This window comes from Canis lupus, chromosome 36 (assembly GCF_011100685.1).
Source record: "Canis lupus familiaris isolate Mischka breed German Shepherd chromosome 36, alternate assembly UU_Cfam_GSD_1.0, whole genome shotgun sequence".
Taxonomy (NCBI): domain Eukaryota; kingdom Metazoa; phylum Chordata; class Mammalia; order Carnivora; family Canidae; genus Canis; species Canis lupus.
In genome coordinates this window covers 10,885,557-10,906,079 of record NC_049257.1, presented here as the reverse complement: position 1 = coordinate 10,906,079, position 20,523 = coordinate 10,885,557, and the positions used below count along the sequence as shown (strand labels likewise).

General features: G+C 35.3%; 1 protein-coding gene and 1 non-coding gene across 5 annotated transcripts in view; one reads left to right on the top strand and one right to left on the bottom strand.

The window, feature by feature from the left end:
* Positions 1 to 367: 367 nt before the first annotated feature.
* The window catches only part of SCN2A (sodium voltage-gated channel alpha subunit 2), a 134,841-nt gene continuing 114,685 nt past the window's right edge, over positions 368 to 20,523 (bottom strand). For all 4 annotated transcript variants that reach the window (XM_038584698.1, XM_038584699.1, XM_038584700.1 and 1 more), the window contains 7 exons: positions 16,371 to 16,493; positions 13,916 to 14,197; positions 12,590 to 12,643; positions 9,825 to 9,962; positions 9,342 to 9,446; positions 5,561 to 5,831; positions 368 to 4,057 (listed from right to left, as the gene is read on the bottom strand). In XM_038584698.1, coding sequence (XP_038440626.1) covers positions 2,862 to 4,057; positions 5,561 to 5,831; positions 9,342 to 9,446; positions 9,825 to 9,962; positions 12,590 to 12,643; positions 13,916 to 14,197; positions 16,371 to 16,493 — 2,169 coding nt within the window. In that variant the 3' untranslated portion in view covers positions 368 to 2,861. The remainder of the gene's footprint in view (positions 4,058 to 5,560; positions 5,832 to 9,341; positions 9,447 to 9,824; positions 9,963 to 12,589; positions 12,644 to 13,915; positions 14,198 to 16,370; positions 16,494 to 20,523) is intronic.
* Positions 19,941 to 20,047, top strand: LOC119867867. Its single transcript, XR_005384917.1, has one exon. It is a non-coding gene; the product is annotated as a U6 spliceosomal RNA (small nuclear RNA).

The following is a 20,523-nucleotide window of genomic DNA, read 5'->3' as shown; positions in this document are numbered from 1 at the left end:
AGAAAAACCAGATCTTTCTCATTTGGGAATTTTGTTAATGTGGTACGAAGAGCTGAAATCTAAGCTCACTTAGAATTTTTGCCAAAGAAATTGTAGGAATGAATATAGTGATACTCTATGGATTTTTTTATAGTGATAGCAAATTATTAGGAGTTTAAGTGCACAGAGCCATTGTCTACAGAACGTAATTAACAAGAGATTGGGTGAACAGAAAAGAAACAAGAAAATTATCTTGAATGAAAAACAAGAGCCCAAGGAAGGAATGGAAAAGTATATAGAAAAGTAGATCAAAGATACATAGGGAAGAAACTGAAGCGAAAAGAAGAACAAAACAGTAGGTAGACGAGAAGGAGAAAGGATGCACAACTTAAAATGTTAGTCAATTTTTTTATTAATTTTTGTAACTTTCCAGTACTCTACCCAATACCATATCTAGATTTTTGGCCAATATTAAAACTAGATATCCAATACACTCTTCTTGATTGATTTCCATTCCATGAAAAAATTTAAAGATGAATTATTATATTTAATGTGTATTCTTTACATTTATATTTGATAGATCATTTTTACATGATAGAAATTTACCTTTAAGTGGCAATTCAAAGATAGAAACAAAGACAGAACAATAAATACAAAACAAAAGCAAAACCTTTATTCTTTTGGCTTGATTGTAATGTGGCTTACCGTTCTTTATGGTAATAGCATTTTCCTGCATGCATTTCACCAACACACTACAAGTCAATAGCTTTAGTATAAAGAATCTACATTTAATGTTGCTTGTGAAAGAAAAACAAAATGTTTTGCTGTAACTGGTAATATAATTTCACTACCTGGCTTTGTGAGAGAGAAAAAAAAAAACACAACCACTTGGGTCCCCTATCATAACTGATACAGTTCTAATGCCGTACGGGTCAGTAAGAGTAAGATCTATCTGGGTAAACAAACACTGGAAAAGACTGACGATTTACTGAATCAAAAGACTAGGTGGAAACATCTGATCCAAGCAATGCCAAGAATATCAACTGATCTTTCCTTAAGCCTCTCTCGATGATAAGGCATTACTATTTGAAAGCAAATAAACGCTGGACTCAGTCTGAGATTTGTTTTCACATTGAGATGTGTGCAAAGGTTACAGTACTAATAAAAAAGCAGAAACCTACACTGCATCTTAGTCTTTGTTTCTTATTTTGTGAAGTGCTGTAATTTAAAAGTGCTAGGAACAGAAACTAACAATAGTGACTGTGACATCAACCTGAAGATACTTTTTAATTTCTCATTTTATGTACAAAAGGCTGAAAAATAAAATAAAATGAACTTTTTACAGTATTTATATTTTCTTAGAAAACTCTAACCATATAGTTTCAACAGATTTAAGCAGCTTGCAACATGTTCGTACAGTCGGGCTTTTTACCACAGAGTGTTCAGTTAAGATTGGAAGAATAAAAAGCAAGAAGCTCTTCATTGTTTGCTGCAACCTATTGCTTAATGACACGAAGAATGAGGTCTTGGTCGAACAATTTGCTTCACTTTACCACTGACATATGGCTTCCCATATTCGACTTCTGAACAGTGGAAGGAATAAGGTACAGCAGCATAGGCAAGATAAACATGCAGCAGTGACAGCTTCAAACTATAATGGAACCAATTACATCATATTACCTGTTGAAAGCTTGCAAACTATACTTACTGTGGTACATATTTGATGCAATAAATACTGTGCTTAAGTCATCATTTTTGTTTGCTCAAACATGCACCACTGGGTAAAATTACTATTTACAAAGCAGACTTTTATTGTTTAAATTGACATATACTATGTCAACCTTACCAAGAGCAGAAGATGGCTAAACAATACTGCAGGAAAAAAGCAGAATCAACTTTATAAAGTGGTGGGGGGTGCTTTTTGGTCAATTCAGGTTCTTAAAAGGATCGATAGGATATTTTTAGTTTATGCCAAAGGACACTTATCAAAAATGGTATAGTCATGCTGCCAGGACTCGAGTGACTATGTGATGGTGTGTGTGTGTGTCTTTCTGTGTGTATACATATATATGTATATACACGCACATATACATATATACATATGTACATGTACATATAATGGATCATGTAAAAATAAAACAAGTCTTCAACGCTTGTGAATTCCATGGAACATTTACAGGCACATTAAAATTTTTCTGGATGAGATACCTTAAAAACATGAATAGCTATTTAAGCACCTCAAAAATCTAAAAACATCCTGAAACAAGAAGTAAACTCTTTCCTTTTGTGATGTGATTTTTTTTCACGTGTGAATGAGAAGTGCAGCATGCCTTCATTTAAAATATATCCAGTTATACAATAGAGAAATGTAGAATCCCCTACCTTTAATCCCTCTCCCCAAACATAAACCCATTTACAAAAATAGTCACATATAATAGTAAACAACCTGTGAATAAAAAAAAAAAAAAGGTGATAAATTCACAGCATACGTTTTGTAAAAATGTGGCAGGTGTGGCAGTTAAATCATAAACAGTGGTGACAATTACTATCATCAAGTGTCACGTGTTGAATTTACATAAAAATTTAACTTCCCTCCCCCCTTTAAAGTGGTTCCTATAGTCTGAGTAGCCATTACATCTCTGCTCTTCAGCAGTGTCAGCTGGTTGTGAACACAGAAACCTCCTGTCAATGCTGTTTTTCTGGTTTATAGGGTCCCAGTTGGCTGACCAGAGGTCTCTGTCTTGTTATAGGCACTGACCTTAAGTATACATTTGTAAAAGCAGTTTGGCATAGACCTCCTGTGGGAGTCCTGTTGACACCAATCCATCACCATCACAGGCTGTAAACAATTGATCACAAAATGGAATATTCTTTGTCCCTTTTTACTTTTTACTTTCCCTGATATCTTTCCCTTTGTCTTCCTTTTCTGATTTGTCTTTTTCAAATTTTTCTTTTTCTGGTTTGGTCACACTATCATACGAAGGTGGAGAAGTGGTGGAAGGTGTCACATCGGTTTTCTCTGGCGTCGAATTCTCATTCAGTTTGTCAATGAGGATATCTTCTTTGATAGGTGTTCCATCCCCTTCTTTGCCTTTGTCTTTCTTATAGATACATGAAACCTTTTTAACTTTCTGCTTCAAGAGGTAGCGTCTATAAGCCCTCTGGATAACGATAGCAGACACCTCCTCTTGTTTGCGTTTCAGAGTGGTTGTGATGGGTTCATAGGAGACTTTGGAGGGGTTCGATGCCATGAATCGCTCCTCCATCTGTATTCTAAGGGCATCCATCTCTCCACTCTCACCCAAAACACGCTTTGTAAAGGCAAATAAAATGTCGAGGCAGTGGATCCGGTCCCCACTGACCATGGGCAGGTCCATGGCAATGAGCTGGACTTTGTTTGGTTTCGCTATGAGAAGAGGAGGATCCAGGGCAGCTGCAAAATCAGAGAGCTTGGAGAACTCTATAAACTGGGTGGCATCAGGATCAAACTTCTCCCAGACTTCATAGAACATCTCAAAGTCATCCTCGCTCAGGGGCTCTGCACTCTCCTCAGTGGCAACACTGAAGTTCTCCAGGATGACAGCGATGTACATGTTCACCACAACCAGAAAGGAGATGATGATGTAACTGACAAAAAAGAAAATCCCCACAGATGGGTTCCCACAGTCTCCCTTAACTGAGCTTCCAGGGTGATCTTTTTCAGGATCACAGTCTGGAGGTCCACTATTAAGAATAGGTGCTAGCAATCCATCCCAGCCAGCCGAGGTGGTAATTTGGAACAAGCAGATCATGCTGTTGCCAAAGGTCTCAAAGTTGAACATGTCATCAATTCCAACTTCCCTCTTGACATAGGCAAAGTTGGACATTCCAAAGATGGCGTAGATGAACATGACCAGGAAGAGCAGGAGGCCGATGTTAAACAAGGCAGGGAGGGACATCATCAGAGCAAAGAGCAGTGTGCGGATCCCCTTCGCCCCTTTGATCAGACGCAAGATTCGACCGATCCTGGCGAGCCGGATCACTCGGAACAGGGTGGGGGACACAAAGTATTTTTCTATCAGCTCAGCCAGAAACATGCCTATGGAAAAGCAAGAAACAAAAACAAAAATAGTGTTATATGTAATAGCAGTGAATGAAAATTTGCATGGATTAGATGGTAATTAGTTTTACAAACTATGTACATAAGAATTAAGTACACACACACACACACACACACAGTCTGCAGTATTCGTTTAGTAAAATGAAACTGGTATGTTTGGTGTTATAACATTAACCTCGCTACACTAACTGAAGATTTTAATGGTCATTTCTCCTAGTTCAAGACAACCATCCGTTGAAAGAAAGACTCAACCACTGAAGGCCTAAAGATGTCACAAAGTATATGGCAGCCAAGCAAAGGAGTGGATTTGTAGTTCCAAAATACTAGATCTAGTATTGGCATAAGAACAAATGGACAAGGTTTGTGATTTTGGATCAGAATATAAGAATTCTTATCCTGAGATGGTTGTGATCCATTTTATTTGGAAGGTGGCAAGACTGATGGACAGGAGAGAATCCAGGCTTTGGAGACAGACATACTTGGGACTGAATCCTCTCTCTTTTTTTCACATCCCAAAATGGTGATAGTAACTACATTTGTCGTTGTTTTTGTTAAACTTAGCACTTACTAAGCCTTTTCTTTGTTGTAGGCATGCTGCTAACTGCATCTACGTACATAATCTCATTTAATTCTTGCAGTAACACTTTACAGAAATATTCCCTGGAAAGCTAAGGATGGGAGAGGTAACTTGGCATAGGTCACAGAACTGGTAAGTAATGAAAATAGGAAATGTCTGTGTGACTCCCGAGTCTCACCTCTTAATCAGTTTATGGCCACCTCATAGCACTGTTGTGAGGCTCAGACAGAAAGGCTTATGGTCTTAGTGTTCTAGTCCACCAGAGAACGAGTATAAATAGTGGAATACTATTTTTCCCTCTGTGTATGTTCTCTTTTCTCAAATAGGCAGACCTTTGTCTTAAATCTCTTATATTTATTGCCGGCACCTACATCTAACCACTTAATATGTATTAATGATAATGGGTCTATTTTAGTTCTTTGAACAAAATGTCTACTCTTGGAAAAAGAACATTACAAACCATCTGAATCCAAAGGTAAGATGAAGCTTACATGTGTGTGAATATATGTAAACACACATATAAACTATTCCAACTATCAGTAGCTTACTTATGGACTATTTGATTACTTCTAATAATTTTTATGTATATGTGTATGTGAATTATTGATTCAAAGCAGTACTTGTCTACACCACAGGAGTGTAAGTGTAAGAGTATTATGCCAAACTGCAGTTACTGTCTTCTGAAATGAGACAAGATGATAAATGAAAGCTGAAAAGTATAAATTCTTTTTTACACAGCATTTCTTGCACAGCATGCAACAAGAAAAATGACAAACTGAAGAATGGACTATTAGACTTTTATCTGACAATTTGGGATGAAAGAGAAAGGTTAGTAAGAAACACTGGCCAAGTTTTAAACAAAGTTTTACTATCTTCCTTAACTGAGTAAAAGCACCTCTTCTTACCTACGATAGAGAGAATGACCACCACAAAATCAAAAATATTCCATCCAATGGTGAAATAGTAATAACGAAGGGAGATTAATTTCAGCACACATTCTCCAGTGAACAGAACAATAAACACCAGATTAATCCAGTACAGAATGTTTGTCATCTCCTGACTCTGGTCATCAGTTTCCACCATCATGGTGACCATGTTGAGGCAGATGAGGATCATGATACTGATATCAAAGACTTGTTTGGTTACAAAATCAAAGACCATTCCTTGGAATTTATTCTGGAACAAAGAATATGTAAAATTTACTTAGAAACATTAAAAAATAAAATTTGACTTATCTGGTTATAACATAGCAATATGAAAATGTAGCTTTTATAAAAACACACGTTTATTTTAATACTTGGAAGAACATTTTGCATACTGGCATATGCAACTTTTAAAAAATGAATTATGTATAAACTGTTCACGATATCAGATTTTATAACTGGCTTTAAGAACCACTTATTGTGTTCCCAGTGCCAATAATATCAGCACATGTATGATGGACAGTCAGCCAATATTTGCCACTATCACAAATCTTTGTTATCCTATGAATTGGAGGTGGATATCAAAGTAAACTTCGAAGAACTAATAAATACTTCTCCAGCTTTTTCTCTCATGTTTATTTTTTTCCGGTTTCTGCTTTTATAGTCTTTCCCCAAAAGCAGAGCACCTTAAGTTTCATCTGGGAAGATGTTTTTAAAAAAATGTAGTTCAAGGAAAAGGACATATGTGGAACACCTGATGAAATCCAATTTGGCCCTGTATTTTATTTAAATGCTCTTGTACCAAAGGTTAATTTCCTAGCTTTGATTACTGATCTATGGTGATGCCAGATTTTGAAATAAGGAAGTACTGGGTGAAATTATATGGGGTAACTCTTCTCTAAGAATATAATAATCTTTAAAAAAAGTTACAGTCCACAATCAGACTTTCAACCTTTGCCCTATTCAGTTTGGACCTTATTTCCAAGCATTAATAGGTTTAATGCATCATTTATGAAATTAAGTCCTCACCTTACCAGTTCTGCTCATTTGGACCCTGTTTTATATCGTTTTGCTTATACCTGCTTGGTATTTCAGGCTTTCTAGGGCTCAAGGCTTGACTTAACTTCCACTAGACTGTTCTCTACTGTCTTACTATGATCTGTTACCAATACACTTCATAGCCTGCTTTCCCAGATCCTGACATGTTTATCCATCTGGATTCTCTGTACTAATGTTCTGATCTCTGCCGGTTGAGAGACATCCGTTACTTCCTATGGGAAATTCTTGGACATCAAACACCACTTGTTTATTTTATTTTTCTCTTTTCTCCGAGTAGGTATCTGGCTTGCTGAACTGGACTTCTATTGCTTCAGCTGAGTCTGTCCTTTCAGAGCCCTCTTCAACTTGATAAATGTGTCTAATTCCAGTTCCAAACCCTTCTTCCTTAGTTCTTATTTACTGTGGCTTACCTTTCCAAGTTTGGTTATATTTCTTCTTTTCCCACCCTTCTGATATTTCCTATCCCTCTTAATAAAGTTTGCAGATTCTACTATATCATCTTATCTTGTCTCCTTGTACTAAAACAGTGTGTTTAGTCACTCCTTCTCTGGTGACTTTGAATTCAATTTTAAGTTTTAAGCACTCTGTGTCCTCAGAAAACTTTATGCTTATATTTGTCATAAAATTGATGACACCATATTGCAAATGGTTTGCTCTTATTTATTTGATTTTAGTTTTTTTCTCCTAGTCATTTGGAGGCTCTTCAAGGACAGAGAAGTGTCATTTTTTCCCATAGATATAGCACCTAGAGTGTAGTAGTTTCAAAATTGCTTAAAATTAGAAGCTTTTAAAAAATATATTTTATTTATTTATTCATGAGAGACACACACACACACAGAGAGAGAGGCAGAGACAGGCAGAGGGAGCCCGTGGGGAGCCTGATCTAGGACTCCATCCCAGGACCCTGGGACCATGACCTGAGCAAAAGGCAGATGCTCAACCACTGAGCCACCCAGGCGACCCTAAAATCAGAAGCTTTTATCAATAAAAAGCTTTTTATATTTTCTGCCCATGTAGTTTTCCAGTGGGTCACTTTGATGTGTAACTCCAATCCCCAGTCACTAAGTGCTATCATCCAATTTAAATCCCAGGATGTAGTATATACTGGAGGAAGCTATAAAACCCTAGCAGCCTTGTTCACCAAAGATATTTATGTTCTCTCATTTAATCTTGGCCCTTGATGATGAGGAGGAATCCTTTATCCCTCCCTTACTCCAGGATAGTTTCAAACTTCTCAGATATATTATATCCTTTTCTCTCTATTCTCTTTTGAGAGCATCAAAATCAGTGTAAAGAAACTCTTCTACTTCCTTTTGCATTTCATATTATCTTGACTTTTCATACATATCCTTTTATATATTACTCCATCTTCATTAGAGGATTCAGTCCCTCTTACTTCTAAATCTAACCTAGACCATTCTATTCTTGAGCCACATCCTATGTGACTTTATTCTATAATTCCTTCTCTTCACATTCTTCTCCAGAACTCCAACTTTGCTTCACACCTGACCTCTCTTAATCTTAAGAAACTTAATTTTGCTACTTCTAAATATTCATTCTTCCCCTGTCTCCTTTTGATTGCCAGATTCTGCAACCTAGCATCTCCAATTTTTTTCTCCATGCATGTCCCTTCTTCATACCCTGCATGACACTAGTCATCCAGTGTGTGTATGGCAGAAACTCATAAGTTCTCTTTGTTGGTTCCTTCTTTGTTTCCCATATTCAATTAAGAGACAAACTTTAACTTCACTCCAGTAACAGCTCACAAACCCATACACTTTAATTCATCTCCACGCCACTCTGGTTCAGACTACCTCTCATCTCTGAAACAGCTCCAACACCAGTCTACAAAGCATACACATCGCCCCTATCAATACTGGTTGAGTGATTTTTACAAAACTGAAAATGACCAGGTCCCCTTCAATGGTTTCCCATTGCTCTAAGAATAAAGACAACTTTTGAACATGGTCTACAAAGCTGAGAAAAACCTGGCCCATCCTAACGTCTTCATTCTCAACACATCCCAATGAGTCCCCACTCTCTGTACTTCAGCCTCACTGGCCTTTCTACCTCAGGGCCTTCACATGTGCACTGCCCTTCTCCTAAAGGGTTCTACTCTTCCTGCCAACAATTCCCTGAAGCAACCAAGCAGCTATTGTCAAATATACAACTGAAATAGCCATAAAACTTCATGAAGAGAATGAGGTTATCAGATTTAGAAGCAAAATGTTAGGGGATAATAGGAAATATTTTTAAACCAGAAAAAAAAAAAAAACCTGTGACTTGTTTCATTAAAGATTCCACTTAGTCAGCAGAGCTGGATAGAAAATGGGGCATATCTGAGATGTACCGATTATTCCAACTGGTTCCCACTGCACTCTGTGAACATTCAATATTTCCATACAGTCTATATATGGGTATGTTTTCTTCTCTACATTATTAGAAGCTCCTCAATGACATCAATCCTATGTAATACTATTGACATATAAGTCTGAAATTTTTTATTTACATATATTTTATATGTTTATATATAATACCTTTAATATATATTTTGTGCATATTATATATATGTGACACATATACTTAGGCTAAGATAAAAATTCTGTTTTGTAGATTCATAAAAATACTAGTATCTGGCCATTTGGACTGTGCAAATGATAAATAACATAGATCTTTCTGGGAATTGAAAACAGGTTATTCTTACAGCAGGTCGAGGTATGGGTTTTTGTGGTTTCTTTGAACCCAGTTTTTTCATTGCATTGTAGTATTTCTTCTGCTCTTCTGTCATAAAAATGTCTTGACCTCCAAAGTAAAAAAATAAAAGCAAAACTTGTTAAAATTATGTTCTTTTCTAACTATAAAATCCACCTCAGTATTTGTGTGGAAATTGGCTTCCATGTGCTATTCTAATATTGTCAATATCTGTATTTACAGAAATAGATGGATATATTCAATCCATAAATTATTCTGTATTAATAAATCATATTTCTATACTAAAATATCCATACATGCTATCTGAACTAGCAATTGCTTAAAAATGTATAATAGATTAAATAAATCAGAATTCTCAAAATAATTCAGAATTTTATATTCCCTTTTTTTGCTGATTACATTTTGGAAACAAAAGAACCAGTGTGAGGTGCTTAGTTCACATTTTAGAATAAAGATAAAGTTTTAGTATACTTATCTTCTTTTTCTGTTGGTTGAAGTTATCTATGATGACACCAATGAAAAGATTCAGGGTAAAGAATGAACCAAAAATAATAAAGATGACAAAATAAAGGTACATGTACAGATTGTCTTCATACTTGGGTTGTAATTCTACCTATAAAATATTAAAGAATGATAACTATTAGAACTACTACTTGTTTTATAAAGAGGACATCAGATAATTTTCAATTCTCAAAGCATGTCTCAATTGCTGGGAATGAAAAAAAGATCAAGCATTAGACAGAGTTTATGAGACATCAAATCTAACATGCTCACTTTAGAGTACTGCAAGACAGTTCACTGACTAAGTGAAACAACTCATAGAAAAGTCTAGATAACGAATTAATTTCACCCCATAAATCTCCACATTATGAATGCACTTTCCCTTATAGGCAGTCTCCCAATCTGGCATGAAAGTGAAGATTTCCCCTTCTTGCCAAAGAGATGTTTGAGTTACACTATTTTGTGTTAAAATCTTTAAGATGTATTCTCTCTGATTCAGTTTTTTCATCTGTAAAACGGAAATAAGAGAACCTTAACCTCATAGGGTTGTTGAAAAGGTTAAATATATTGATATATGAGAAATGCTTAAAGAAACAATGCCTGACCCATCATAATTGAGTATAAATGTTTGATTTCTATTATACATTTTTTTCATAGGCTAGAATTCTCATTGTAGGTGTGGATATGGGTACATCTGTAGGATCATGCCTTTCTGAAAACGAATCCACAGATTCATCTTACTCAGGAGGCTTTAGGCACAGTTTCTACAACAATGATGCCCTGTCCTGTCCTGTCCAGCACACTTTTGGTCAAAAAAAAAAAAAAAAGAGTGACGGTGTGAGCTTTGGCCGTTATGTATAGCTTAGGTCTCACAGGATATTGTTCTAACCAACTCAGTTAACCAGTCACAGGAGATAATGGATACAGGTAATGACCCATTGTGTCATAAAATCGATTTAGAGAGTAATTGCCAACATGATATTTTTTTCTAATGAAACAGTAAAATGGAAAATATTACAAATATTGTAAAAGTACCTACTCTTTGATGAGATTTTTATTTCATTTATGTGTATGTATAGTGAACAGTGATATAAAATATTTTTAAACATTTTAAATTAAATACAATACATACAGAAAAGTGCATAATATGTAAGTGTAAAATGTATTCAACTGAAACATTCAATTATTTGTCCATTTCTACAACTTTTGAGTTGTTTCCAGTATTTTACTAGTTCAAAAAGTTACATTCATTCTTGTACATTAGATTCTGCTATGCATGTGCACAAGTTTTTATAGGATATATTGTTAAAAATGAAATTGTAGGGTAAAAGAATATCATGAATTTTATTGAATAATGTGATAATGCCCAACTTTTTAAAAGAAATATTTATCCATATTTTCCTGTCAGCATTGCATAAGAGTTCTTATTGCTTTTTATCCTTGACAATACTTAGTATTGTCATGCTTTTTAATATTGCCAAAGAGGCAAATGTATAGTTAATATCACATTTTGGTTTAAATTTGCACTTCTCTGATAATTACTGAGAGTAAGAGCAAGCATTACTTTTTGTAATTTTTAGTGTCTACTTGTATTTCATCATTTGTAAAGTGCTTGAACACTGGGGAGTCACATAACAGATACTGTCCACTAAGTTACTAAGGAGGATACTGAAAGAAAGTTGCATATCAGGTTGTTGCTAAGGAAAGTAGGAAGAATTCTAAATGAATTCATCAAGACAGGTAGGAAACCTGTAAAAACAGAAGAAAGTGGTTATGAGCCCATTGCTTGTGGTGAGTTCAAAAATGGGTACTACCACTTAACACATTGATCCTCTTTGCTTCAGTAGTGAAATGCAGTTAATATCAACTACACAATAACACTGTTATTTAAGGTTAAGTGGGATATAATAAAGCCCTTTGCAGAGTGATTAGTAATATGTAGAAAGTTATTATTATTGCTCAAAAAAGCATATAACTGGGATTCCTGATAGTACTCACAAGAGATACAGTGCAGGGCTTTTAGTTTTCATGCTCTCTCTCTATTTAACAAAGTAAAAACAACAACAACAACAACTCAGGAATTTTTTCTCAGTTACCACCCAGTTATTGGTGCTAGGAAAACAACAATTTAAATTTAATTACTATGCTCTGACAAATTACCCGAATCCAATCTCCTTTTTACCAAAATGTGATTTCCTCCCCCATTGTTAAATATTAGTGAAAATTGTACAAAATTTTCGAAAGTGCTGAGGTGTGTAAGGCAGACTGTGAAGGTCCCTTCCTTCTATCACAAAATCTCACTCCTCAGAGAGAAACACTGTAAAGTTTTTGTTTGCTTTCTGTTTGTTTTTCTGTCATTAGTCGGATTCTTACTATTAAAGGGAAGATAAAAAGATGGAAGAAATCTGTGACAGATGAAGAAAGTGCATGTTGAGGGCTTGTAACACACAAATGGCAAAAATTATCAGAGCCAAAAATAAAACGCTTCATTTTGCAAAATCAACAATTTTTAAGTGGCAGGTGCCATGCTAGATACCAGAAAAGTTGTGCTAGAAGATTTACAGTGAGTAGAGAAAAATACTCAAGTCAAATTTTGGAAGAAATAATGCAAGGTAGAGTATTTTATTTTGGTAATATGGATGTTTTCTATAAATTGGCCCATTGTTTTATTTATTAGTAAATTACAACACTGTGGAAATAGTCATTGGATCAAATCAATCTTCCCTCTAAACAACTTACATTTCGTGAATCAACAGCTGCATACATGATGTCCATCCATCCCTTAAATGTGGCCTGTAAAAAAGGCATACCATTTAATTTTCCCCCCACAAATTATAATCTTAGAAAAGACATTAAGTATCAGATGACCAATTCAATCATTCAAAAACACGTATATAAAAGTTTGGAGTTAGTATTTAAAGTCTGGGCAAAGTTTTTCAATGCATGGAAAATATTTCAATTTTATATTCTTCTATAAATCTATAATTAAATTATGATAGATTATAACAATAAGCTATGATAAAAACAGTTATCAACAATTTTTGACTGATATACCCATAGGAATATAACATGAAATTTGATAAAATAGCTCCATGTATATAGTACTAGCATCAGCCAAATTGAAAAATATGCTGCATTGTTTGATCTTAATGCTTTCCATTCTACTTATTCTTTTTAAATGGTATTATCACCAATCACTAATCATGATGATTTGTTCTTGAAAAATCTCCATATTGTTGATTATACTATTTTGAGGCAACTATTCCATAAGATGAAGTAGTTGCATAATCTGAAAACAAACATATTCAACTGCAACTTACTCTTAAATATTTGTGGTTTTTATGCAGACACAGCACACCTAAAAACAAGTTTTACACATTTGTTTTCAGTTCCTTAGGGCCACAGGATCTTTCCCCCCTATATCCATGCAGTATTGGGTATCATGTAGGTGGATCATCTCAGGGAGTGGTTAGTTGAGAAGTTGAATGGATTTTTATGAATTTTTAACAGACATAATAGACTTGATAGAAGATTTTTATTTCCAGGAGAGCAATCTCCCTATCTGAAGGGGTCAAGCAGTTGGCAGGAATGGCGGGAATCAGAATAAGTGTCTGTGCAACAGATGTAAAGGTGGGGAGTTTGGTTATGGTGGTGGTGAAAGTTGGGTGGATGAAGATTTGATGAGGGTTCGATGCTATCTGGTAGCTGAGGAGTGCAGAAATTGATTCCTCCTCCTACCCACACACTTCTCCAACCCCACCCTAGTGCCAGTGCCTCTATGTTGTTCAGAATAGGGATGGGGTAAGAGAGTGGGAACCTATACAGGAATCTCAGTAACAAAGGACTGGTGCTGGGGTAGCTAATGCATAGTGTGAAGAACCATGAACTTTGTAGACCTGTCCAGTTACCAGCATGATGCAGAAAAGGCAGTCCAGCAATGATGAGAAAGAGAGAAAGAGTCTAGGCAGGTGGACTTGAGGAAGTATGTACTTGAAAATACTAAGAGAGAAGATTTCAGATTCATGTTAATAATACATCACAGAGAATAATAAAGTGGTTACTTACTACTTGAAGCAGAGAAAGATATCCAAGTCCTACATTATCAAAGTTTACTTTCACATTTTTCCACCTGGCAGTTTGATTGCTCTCTATGAGGGCTTTACATTCGCTGTAGTTGTTGACCACACTTACATCAAACATTTCTCCAGTGGTGTAGTTAATACAATGGTAAAACTTGCCAGCGAAAAGATTTACTCCCATGATGCTGAATATTAGCCAAAAGATAAGACAAACCAGGAGCACATTCATTATGGATGGAATGGCTCCTAGAAGAGCATTGACAACAACCTGGCATAGAAGTGACAAGGGAAAAAGAACAATAGTCAAACAATAGAAATATATCTGTCCCTAAAGTTAAATATTGGGCAGAAGCTAGTATCCGGTAGCTCCAATAAAAAATTTTACAATTACAAGTTCAGAATGGTATAAAATATATTTTATATTGTAGAACACTTTCTCAAGAAGTAAGAACATACACAGCACATTTTCATCAAAGAATGGAACTAATTATAAATGCACGTCGTGACATGGCAATAGAAGCAGTGTCAGCATGTGAATATCACAGTTTCTAAGAATTTGCAAACCATTAAAATTTATTATGCAAAACCTGAAGGTAAAAGAGAATAATACTTCAGGGTCAATTTCCAGGGCAAAAGAGAACACTATTAATAATTATTCTGAGAAAGCAAGTATCAGCCAGGACCATCCTAAGCAGTGTGGTCTAGGGTCACCTTAAGCATGATAAGTCGGGAGCAGAGAGATCAGAGCATGGAATTTGAACATGTAACAAGGAGAGAATGGTTTGGAAGTCAGGAACTCCATGTTCCAGTTTCCATCACAAATTAGCTGTGCGCCTTTGGGCAAGTTATTTCATTCTTCTGATCCTCCTTTGGGGAATCCCTTTCAGAAGAATATTTTCATAAAGCATTGCAATTTGAGCCCAAGGTTTTGACTTAATGGATTTGTTACTTGCAGCTTTCTCAATTAACTAGGGCTTTCAGAAAACATTTTTCAGCACTTTTTAAAATTACCCCTCAAGGAAATATTTAGCTAAAAATCTTGTTCTGTGAAGTGCACCTAACCTACAATCAGAAATAAACTATTAATGAACAGGCATGTAAAATATAAGAAATACATGCATCAATCTTCCTCAAATCCTTTATGGGATAAAAAGTACATACAAACACATACGTACATACACACATATAAACATATGAGTAACGATATCTTACAACAACAATACCAAAGGGTACTAGGCAAAAGGTACAACTCATTTACAAATTGGCACCTGGAAGATAATATTTTTAAGTATTTTTAAATGAAAGTAACTTTTAAAGAACTTATTACACTGTTACTATGAGAACTTCAACTCTGATAATTCAGAGGTACTTGTAGACTTGAAAGTTTATTTTTAAGTTCCCTACAAAGAATGCTCTGCCAATGAGAGGAGATTCTGGTTAACAGAGTTAAAAAAAAAAACAAAAACAAAAACTGGATAGCAAAGAATAAAACATGTGTTTTCTAAGATTGCGAGATGTATGGAAGGAATTCTAGGAATTTAGGTTCCTAGTCCTTATCTATGCAAATCTGATACAGAAAATATGAGAATTATTCTATTGTGAAAGTTTCATTGCCCTTTTAAAATTAAAACTACTACCGCAAAAACAGCTATTTAAATTGGCAAAGTGAAAAGAATTTAACCGCTAATGATCCCTTTCTTTGTAGCCATGAGCACACACACCTACACGCATCATTGATTTCTGGTTTCTGTTTGCACCATTCAGAGAAGGTCCTCAAGTAACTATTTTCCAATTATCAGAAAAAGCACAATTTTCTAAAAGTTTCTTTTAGAATAGCTAAATCCACAGAGACAGGATGTCATCATTTCCTCTGTGCTGAGGTTGTGTGGTTTTGTGCCCCAGGGGATGACAAACAGCAGCACAAATTCCTCCTGGTTCCTTTGCACCACCTTCTGAGTATTAGATTTCCACAGCTGACCTACTTTTTAGCCACCTCAGCCTGTGTTTGAAAGCTAAAGGGCCAGATTCCGGTTTAAAAGTCTCAAACACATCATATGGAGCAATGAAGAAATGATGAGGAGTTCTTCAGGGTTTTAAATTACAGTGGGTGGAATTTCCCGCACATTTACAAATGGAATGAACATAACTAATTTTGACTCACATCGGAAGTCTATGCAACATGATAGAGATTTCCCACAGAGTGAAAAATCTACTTAGAAGCAATCTAATTGTTTCTAATTAGAAGCAATCACTTAGGCACTCTATTCTGAGTGTCTCCAACCGTGTGTCACCTTTACGGATGTCTGACAAATATTGATTGATCGGTTATGTCAGTATGAATGTATAAGATATAAATTCTCCATGGATTTCGAATTTCTGAGGTACAAAATGTCAATCTGTTCTGTTCTAATTCCAGTAAATTCTAAGGCATGCAGTCTTACCCTCATTCCTTCAAACCGGGATAGGGCTCTCAATGGCCTCAGAGCTCTGAGTGTCCTGAGGGATTTGATGGCGCCAAGTTCTGAGTAACCCAAGGCGTTTGCAGTCAAGCTAACCAATGAGACCTATACAGAGAAAGCAACACAATTTTCTCATTTACAGACAAAAATGCTTACCCTGTTCAACCTCGCTCTGTGCAATAAACCAGTAGTTCTCAACCTTTAGTGAGTATCAAAATCACCTGGGGGGGTTGTTGAAAACCCAGATTACTGGCAGAGTCTGGTTCAGATTTGGAGCAGGGCCTGAGAATCTGCATTTTGTCAAGTTCCCAGGTAAGGCTAAAGGTACTGGTCTGTGAACCAATTTGAGAACCACTACCATAAACCTAGGAGGAGGAAGCTATACATGTTTTCTTTTCAAGATTCTTGACAAGAACAGGTTTGTTTGTTGTTGTTGTTGTTTTTATAAATTAAATGTAAAACAAGAAAAGGAATGCCATTGGAATGCAATCTTCATCTACAGATCTGTAAACCTTTATCGTCTCTCATATTATTTAGCAGACCTGAAAGGGAGATGATTAAAACTTAGTGCACAGGTGAACTAAGCAAACCACTGGCAAATCTGAACACAAACACATCTAGAAAGATCTAGGCCTCTGACTAGTGGCTTTGTCTTTCTGTCAGCTTTAGTATGAGGGCATCAAACCATGAACTAGGTCAAATAGGTCAAAACCTCCCACTCCCCCCCAAAAAAGAAAAATTGCGATTTTAGTATGACTAATTAGAAATTGCCAGAACAATGTTTTCAGTCATTTCTACAGAGGACTAATATAGTTAATAGAAGCTCTAAAACCTCAACTGTAAAGGAAAAGCACTGTCATAGGTAGCACAGTAATGTCTGATTTCCTCTGAAAATACATAGAAAACTCTTTAAAACTACATAATCTAAGAAAAAGTATTTTGTCCTTGAGGACATTTGAATTTCAAAAGCAATAAATAAAAGTAGATGTGTAACATAGCTTTTATGAGAATGGTGTTAATGGATATTGAAAAATATTTTTAAGAAAAATAAAGCACAGAAAATTTTTACAACAAAACTTATTCAAACTAATCTTGCACATGTAATGTGAAATAGAAAAAAAAAAACCCTAAATTTGGCAGAAAAAAAAAATGAGCTACAAAAATTTATCTTAAGTGGTTTATATTTTTTTCCTAAAATCTAAACTTTTAATTTTAGGCCTTGTGAGCTCTCTCTTCAATGACAATTGAAAAATAAAGTTCCTGGATTATCATTTGTTGTGAAGATTTTCTGTATATAAGATATGAGGACCTGGGCCCTTTATATTCCCTGAAGACAGAATCAAAAAGAAATAGGCATACATTAAAGGATGAAGGATACGAGTAGGACATAAGAAAAAAAAATTCTGAACAGGGGCAGTATTTATTGGCTAACTAAAAGAAGTAGCAAAACTCCCAATTTGATGTGACTTGAGTAGCTAAATGTGAGAAGGAGATACATTTATGCTTTCTCTTTTTCCTGCAGCCATCACCTAATTGGTCTTTGGTCTCTAAAAAAAAATCCCCTTTCTATTCCATCATTTACAACTGCACCAAATTTCTCTCCCTAAAAGAGTGAGCTTTTCTTGTCACTTTCCATAGATAATGCTTCAGTGGCTTCTTTAACCAGAATAGAGGCTTACCTCTTTTCGGATGGCATCATGGGTTCTTACAACTCTTCTCCAACTCATCTTTCTTAGCTTGTCATCCAATCAGAAAACACTTTCACTCGCCCGGTGACACTGTTCTTACCTTCTAGGATTATTTGTTTCTTGAACAGGCCCTGCTTGGCATGCATTGGTGTATTCATGCTTTGGTGTCCCTCCCCAGATGTGTACTTACTGACATTCTCATCTCTCAAACTCCAGCTCACACAGTGCTTCCTCACAAAGCCTTGCCTCCTTCCTTACCGAAGTGAGTGGCACTTCTAATACAGATGTCATCTCCTTATATACATATCTATCCTCACTAGTCTACTGTAAGCTCCCACTAGCCAGGAAAATGACATTCATATTTGTATCTTCCACAACAAAATAGATGATCAAGAATATGTTTGATATAAAGCAAAGTATTGATGAGTTTAATACTGTCATAATAATTTTCTTAAGTCTAAGAAAGTAAATATCAGGAGAGGCTCAGTAATATGAGCATCAGCTACAGGGCAACTAGATTTCTCCTAAGAATTTCTTTATATTCAGGTCATATTGATTTACTAGCCTTTAATTTTACACAGATACATTATACATCAGATATTTTTATTATAAATTTACCAATGTATTATAACCACATATAGAAAGTAAAGAAAATTATCATCCGTAATCCAATTATACAAATAAAAGAATGGGGGCAGCCTCGGTGGCTCAGTGGTTCAGCACCACCTTCGGCCCAGGGTGTGATCCTGGAGTCCCGGGATTGAGTCACACATCGGGCTCCCTGCATGTAGCCTGCTTCTCCCTTTGCCTGTGCCTCTGTCTCTCTCTCTGTGTCTCTCAAGAGCAAATAAATAAATCTTTTAAAAAATTATAAAAAATAAAATAAAAGAATGGTTATAGTCTTGGTATATTTTTCCATTGTGTAATATCCAATCACGTGCAGTCTTAAGTATTTATTTATTTATTGTCTTCTTTTATTGCCAGAAAACTTTTAATGTAATTCTGCATGTAGCCTTTATATATTATATTTAATAGTATATTTGCTATAGGCAGATTAGGAAAAAATATAACAAAGATATTATTCTCTCTTAAATTCAAAGAACTCCCTTTTCCTCATAATTTGTTTCTTTGGTTTGGTGATCAGAAAGTTCATATTGGATTAAAAGTTGATATTTTTTCATTTGAAACTGTAAAAAGTAACTTTCTCCATGAAAGAGTCCATTTTTTTTTATTTTGCTAGCATGATATGCAAATTTTACATATCAAAATATTTCAAGTTAAAAGTATGCAATTTCCAAGGAATTACAATCAACAGAATATTATCTTAAAATGCACTACTTAGCACATTGTGCTTTCTTGCAGATTCCAGCATCTTCCCCCTCCTTTGTTGGCTGTGAACATTATCCTGTCACCTCCCCCATGTGCCTGTCCCCTGTCCCCACTGGTTTACCTAGTCTTTTCTAGACACATCTTTAAGTTTCTTTTTATTCCATGTCAATGGAATACTAATTTAAAAGGTATTTAAGAAGTAAATCTCCAGAACTAAATGAAGTGATTTTTAATTTTTTTGTTAAGATTTTTTTTTAATTTATTTTTTATTGGTGTTCAATTTACTAACATACAGAATAACCCCCAGTGCCCGTCACCCATTCACTCCCACCCCCCGCCCTCCTCCCCTTCTACCACCCCTAGTTCGTTTCCCAGAGTTAGGAGTCTTTACGTTCTGTCTCCCTTTCTGATATTTCCCACACATTTCTTCCCCCTTCCCTTATATTCCCTTTCACTATTATTTATATTCCCCAAATGAATGAGAACATATAATGTTTGTCCTTCTCCGACTGTTAAGATTTTATATTTGTGAATAGTGCTCGCTTTGGCAGCACATATACTAAAATTGGAACAATACAGAGAAGATTAGCATGGCCCCTGCGCAAGGATGACACGCAAATTATATTTGTGAATAAAAGGTGAGATCTTTCTCAAAATTGTCCATCAGAAATCAGACAGAAATCTTGTATTCTATTTTTTAAAGATTTACATTCTGGTACTCTATCTTACTTTCTTTTCACCACCAGTACAGTTTAATAAAACCTTTAAATAACTGGCCCAGGACAATCTATTTCAGTCATAGAACCATCATACAATTAAGAAGTGTGTCTCCTGCTTTTTTGACTTTCAAGTTTCTTTTTAATTAGTAATCCATCTGTGGGACAAACACTTCTCAATAGGCTCTGGTGATGACAAAAATACTAACGTCAAAGATAACCGTAACGAATTTAAATATAGTTATTGTGTCAAAGGTAAGGATGAAAACAGTAAAACTTCTACATTAATATATTATTCTATATAATTTGGTATTTAAATATTAATTTGAAATGAAATCAGTAAGTACAGTAAGGCAGCACTTGGTTGTTTCACCTATTAAAGTATATGAATTTAAATCAGTA